General features: G+C 58.6%; 1 protein-coding gene across 1 annotated transcript; it reads right to left on the bottom strand.

Annotated features, from left to right (window-relative positions):
• Positions 1-560: 560 nt before the first annotated feature.
• On the bottom strand, positions 561-5,179 carry LOC136308457 (collagen alpha-1(III) chain-like). The gene is made up of 2 exons (XM_066235814.1): positions 4,714-5,179; positions 561-2,698 (listed from the first exon to the last, which is right to left on the bottom strand). The coding sequence occupies exons 1-2, from the start codon at positions 5,177-5,179 to the stop codon at positions 561-563; spliced, it is 2,604 nt and encodes an 867-aa protein (XP_066091911.1).
• Between the last annotated feature and the right edge of the window lie 361 nt (positions 5,180-5,540).

Here is a 5,540-nt window from a genome sequence, read left to right as displayed (position 1 = left end):
TCTCCCTGTCTTGAATTCCGGTGTACAGTTAGTTAGCTACTCAGTCAGTCCTATTTCACTCTGAACGACCCTGGGGAGCTGGGGCTCCACCCGCTCTCCTCCCGGCAGGGTTAACTTGTGAATGTACATCATCTCACCAGGTAGGAGCTCCTTAGGGTGTAATGGAGGCCTCGTCCCTGAAGGCGAATGCAGGAAAGGCTGGTGGCGACTCCCCTGCAGGGCAGAACAACCGGCTGCCTCTTCACAAGGTGGTGGGGTGACCGGGTAACCGGGGAGTCCAAGAGCCGGCCCTTTGCCGTTGAGGAAGGTGTTTCTAGTCTCAAAATAAATATAAATGATCATCTCTCCTGAGGAGAGTCTGCCCTTTGGAGATGTTAATCCTAAAATGTTTGTCTCTGGTAAGTCATGAACTGAAAGACCCCAGTCTTGCCCGGCCTGAGTGGGGCTGGTGCCCATGTGTCCTTTAACCACTTGTGGACATGGGCAGCAGCGGGCATCTCAGTGCATGTGGTGGAAGCTCGGACCGCCCCCACAATAGGCCTGCCCTGGGGGCGGGGGGGTCAGTGCATGAGCGTAGGAGCCCAGAGCGGCCCCTCGCCCGTGCTGGCAGCACGTGTCACCGTGCCTGGACCCTGAGACAGAGGTTCAGGGGGTGTGTTTCTCAGATCTAATCTCAGCGTGGCCTCAGGTTCACGGAGAGGAGAGTGCGGCTGCTGCCACGCCCAAGTGTGCCGGGTGTCCCGTCCAGCCGCGAAGGCACGCAACCCGGCCACGCGGACCTGGTGGTGCAAGTGCGAGGGCAGCCCCTCTTCCAGGCGGCTGTTTGCGTGGCGACAATTCTCCACACGGCCCTGTTTCCGTGGGCGGTCCAGTTCTCCACACGGTCCTGTTTCCGCAGGCGGTCCAGTTCTCCACACGGCCCTGTTTCCTCGGGCGGTCCAGTTCTCCACACGGCCCTGTTTCCACAGGCGGTCCAGTTCTCCACACGGCCCTGTTTCCGCGGGCGGTCCAGTTCTCCACACGGTCCTGTTTCCTCGGGCGGTCCAGTTCTCCACACGGCCCTGTTTCCGCGGGCGGTCCAGTTCTCCACACGGCCCTGTTTCCTCGGGCGGTCCAGTTCTCCACATGGCCCTGTTTCCGCGGGCGGTCCAGTTCTCCACACGGCCCTGTTTCCGCGGGCGGTCCAGTTCTCCCCACGGTCCTGTTTCCTCGGGCGGTCCAGTTCTCCACACGGCCCTGTTTCCGCGGGCGGTCCAGTTCTCCACACGGTCCTGTTTCCGCGGGCGGTCCAGTTCTCCACACGGCCCTGTTTCCTCGGGCGGTCCAGTTCTCCACACGGCCCTGTTTCCGCGGGCGGTCCAGTTCTCCACACGGCCCTGTTTCCGCGGGCGGTCCAGTTCTCCCCACGGTCCTGTTTCCTCGGGCGGTCCAGTTCTCCACACGGTCCTGTCTCCTCGGGCGGTCCAGTTCTCCCCACGGTCCTGTTTCCTCGGGCGGTCCAGTTCTCCACACGGCCCTGTTTCCTCGGGCGGTCCAGTTCTCCACACGGCCCTGTCTCCGCGGGCGGTCCAGTTCTCCACACGGCCCTGTCTCCGCGGGCGGTCCAGTTCTCCACACGGCCCTGTTTCTGCGGGCGGTCCAGTTCTCCCCACGGTCCTGTCTCCTCGGGCGGTCCAGTTCTCCACACGGTCCTGTTTCCGCGTGCGGTCCAGTTCTCCACACGGTCCTGTTTCCGCGGGCGGTCCAGTTCTCCACACGGTCCTGTTTCCGCGGGCGGTCCAGTTCTCCACACGGCCCTGTTTCCTCGGGCGGTCCAGTTCTCCACACGGCCCTGTTTCCGCGGGCGGTCCAGTTCTCCACACGGCCCTGTTTCCGCGGGCGGTCCAGTTCTCCCCACGGTCCTGTTTCCTCGGGCGGTCCAGTTCTCCACACGGTCCTGTCTCCTCGGGCGGTCCAGTTCTCCCCACGGTCCTGTTTCCTCGGGCGGTCCAGTTCTCCACACGGTCCTGTTTCCTCGGGCGGTCCAGTTCTCCACACGGCCCTGTCTCCGCGGGCGGTCCAGTTCTCCACACGGCCCTGTTTCTGCGGGCGGTCCAGTTCTCCCCACGGTCCTGTCTCCTCGGGCGGTCCAGTTCTCCACACGGCCCTGTCTCCGCGGGCGGTCCAGTTCTCCACACGGCCCTGTTTCTGCGGGCGGTCCAGTTCTCCCCACGGTCCTGTCTCCGCGGGCGGTCCAGTTCTCCACACGGTCCTGTTTCCTCGGGCGGTCCAGTTCTCCCCACGGTCCTGTCTCCTCGGGCGGTCCAGTTCTCCACACGGTCCTGTTTCCGCGGGCGGTCCAGTTCTCCACACGGTCCTGTTTCCGCGGGCGGTCCAGTTCTCCACACGGTCCTGTTTCCGCGGGCGGTCCAGTTCTCCACACGGCCCTGTTTCCTCGGGCGGTCCAGTTCTCCACACGGCCCTGTTTCCTCGGGCGGTCCAGTTCTCCACACGGCCCTGTTTCCTCGGGCGGTCCAGTTCTCCACACGGTCCTGTTTCCGCGGGCGGTCCAGTTCTCCACACGGCCCTGTTTCCGCGGGCGGTCCAGTTCTCCACACGGCCCTGTTTCCGCGGGCGGTCCAGTTCTTTTCGCCAGGCAGCGTGATGGTCAGATTGGGACCCCGAGTGCCGGAGGCCACAAAACTATACTCAGCAGCCGCTTTAACGGCCGGAGGGTATAATTACGGCAGCCGGTCGTTATATGGAGACTTGTCCGAGGGAAGGGCAGGGGTCCCTCTAGTCAGTGATGGAGAACCAGGAGCTGAGTGTTGGGCCACCCTCACCAGCCGGTGGATTGTCCTGAGCTTGTTATTCTGGGACGCTTCAGTGACATGCATTGCCCTCTGTATGCAGACAGCCGACGAAGGTAAAATGAATCACACCGGGCCGTAATGGATGGACATCAGCTTCTTCTTTTTTTTTTTTGTATTTTTCCGAAGTGAGAAGCAGGGAGGCAGAGAAGCAGACTCCCACTGTGCCCCATGGGATCCACCCAGCATGCCCACCAGGGGGCGATGCTCTGCCCATCTGGAGTGTTGCTCCATTGTAACCAGAGCCATTCTAGCACCTGAGGCAGAGGCCATGGAGCCATCCTCAGTGCCCGGGCCATCTTTGCTCCAGTGGAATCTTGGCTGTGGGAGGGGAAGAGAACAAGACAGAGAGGAAGGAGGAAGGGGAAGGGTGGAGAAGCAGATGGGCACTTCTCCTGGGTGCCCTGGCCGGGAATCGAACCCGGGACTTCCACACACCAGGCCGATGCTCTACCACTGAGCAAACCAGCCGGGGTGACACATCAGCTTTTAAACATTATTGTGGATGACACAGCAGCCCGGGTGGACAGGGTGCCAGCATGGACCACGGATTCCTGGTTTCCCAGTAGTTTGAAGATGTGTTCAAGGGTCTTTGAAAAACTGCCCGAGTTTTTAGTCTTTAAAAGAAGTTTCCTCGTCCCAAGTGCAGTAAAACCTACGTCTCTGAAAATAGTTATAAATATTTGTATCACAATATACCATCTATCTATAAGGGAGGACATAAGGACCACAATAAAAATGCTGTCATCAGCTCATGGAGTGACTGTCAGCCCTTCCACACGGCCTCTGACCTTTACAGAAACTGAGAAGAGAGAGCAGACCTCTCACCTGACGGCCTCCCGCTCTGTTCCTGTGTCTGTTCTCTTCCTGTCACTCATCTGCCCACAGGCGGGGCTTGGACGGGTCGGCGCTACCTGTATTTGAAATGTTGAAACCCACCGTCAGCCCAAACTGCCGAGGACTATTCAGATACACTTCTATTTATTTATTTTTCTTGAATTATTTTTTTCTTTAAAATTTTTAAAGATTTTATTTATTCATTTTTAGAGACAGAGGAGATAGAGAGAGAGAAGGGGGGAAGGAGCAGGAAGCATCAACTCCCATATGTGTCTTGAGCAGACAGGCCCAGGGATTCGAGCCAGCGACCTCAGCGTTCCAGGTCAATACTTTATTCCCTGTGCCACCACAGGTCAGGCTATTCAGGGACACTGTTAAAATTCTATGTAAGGTCTGCAGTATCATCTGTGTGCTTTGTTATTATAACCCATGCAAGTTTAAAACATAGTTACTGAGAAATCCCTCAATAGTGATCCGCTCATGTTTGTTTTTTTTCCCATGCACCATCGCGATGTAATCTTTAAAGCAGTAGCTGTATGATATAGACCTACAATTGTACTCATTTAGTGTCAAGAATATCTGTTTGCACATCTTACAAAATTATTAAGTAAATAAGCCTCATTTAAAGATTCATCCCAGAACCAGAACAGCCCAGCATTTGCTGAGGGATAGCCAATTCTGTACCTGCAATCCACAGCCTAGGTGGGGCTCTGTAAGCTGACCAGCCAGCAATGTGAGTGCCTCCATACTGGGACTGGAGGGTGCCCACGCGGACATGCGCTTTGAGTTTAGTGCCTCTCTGAACTCAGACAGCTGAACTCACAGCTCAGGAACCTATTTTGGCTAAAACACCACCCTCTTGAATTCTAGTTTGAAAATAACACGAGCACCTCCCGAGGTCTCTATCACGCGTTGCTTAAAACAAAGTAGAAAATGATCGTCGGCAGAGTAGATGCTGAGTCAAGTTGTAAGCTACGTAAAATGAACTTGGCAAGACTTTCCCAGGTGGGCTGAGAAGGAAACTGACCCGGGAAGAAGCGGTCGTGGTGGGGGCCGGGGGTTGTGGTGGGGGCCGGGGGTCGTGGTGGGGGCCGGCGGTCGTGGTGGGGGCCGGCGGTCGTGGTGGGGGCCGGGGGTCGTGGTGGGGGCCGGGGGTCGTGGTGGGGGCCGGGGGGCGTGGTGGGGGCCGGGGGGCGTGGTGGGGGCCGGGGGTCGTGGTGGGGGCCGGGGGTCGTGGTGGGGGCTGGGGGTCGTGGTGGGGGCTGGGGGTCGTGGTGGGGGCCGGGGGTCATGGTGGGGGCCGGGGGTCGTGGTGGGGGCTGGGGGTCGTGGTGGGGGCCGGCGGTCGTGGTGGGGGCCAGGGAATAGCGTGTGAGCCACCGTGGGGTGATGGCACGTGGGGGAGGGGAGACAGTGTTCCTTCGAGGATCGTCAGAAAGAAGGGGACATCCAGACAGAAAAGTCAGGAAGAAAACACCAGACTTCAGCGACATGCTAGATCAGAGGGACTCGGATATTCAGGGAGGGGCAGAAGGTGAGAGCAGAGCTGAGCTCCCCCGGAGGCTAAGGGTAGTGACAGGGGAGGCACGGGAACAGATGGGTGTGCTCCGTGAGCAGGCGCTTCTGCTGTCCTCTGGGTATCTGTTTTCTGGCCCAATCCCTCCCTGGTGCTGCGACAGTGCTGGGACCCAAGGCTTCCCTCCAGTCCTCCGGGTCGGCGCGGGCTTTGTCCGTGTCCCCCCTTGAGAGCTGCTCTCGCAGCTTGATCTGATCCTCTTCAATAGATGGATGGACTTAAGAAGTCCAATTCATCTGTTTATGTAGAATTCCGCAGGGTACAATGGGAAGAAAAGA

The sequence above is a fragment of the Saccopteryx bilineata genome, chromosome 6 (genome assembly GCF_036850765.1).
Source record: "Saccopteryx bilineata isolate mSacBil1 chromosome 6, mSacBil1_pri_phased_curated, whole genome shotgun sequence".
In the NCBI taxonomy this organism is placed as follows: Eukaryota; Metazoa; Chordata; class Mammalia; order Chiroptera; family Emballonuridae; genus Saccopteryx; species Saccopteryx bilineata.
The sequence above is the reverse complement of the archived record's forward strand: the minus strand, read 5'-3'. Positions and strand labels throughout refer to the sequence as shown.

What these genes read in the sequence shown, in the direction of transcription:
- LOC136308457 (XM_066235814.1), bottom strand. Translation starts at nt 5,179, where the DNA reads ATGTCGCTGAAGTCTGGTGTTTTCTTCCTGACTTTTCTGTCTGGATGT. An exon ending in CCACGACCGCTTCTTCCCGG is followed by an intron (nt 2,699 to 4,713) that starts GTCAGTTTCCTT and finishes CGGCCGTTAAAG; the next exon opens with CGGCTGCTGAGTATAGTTTT.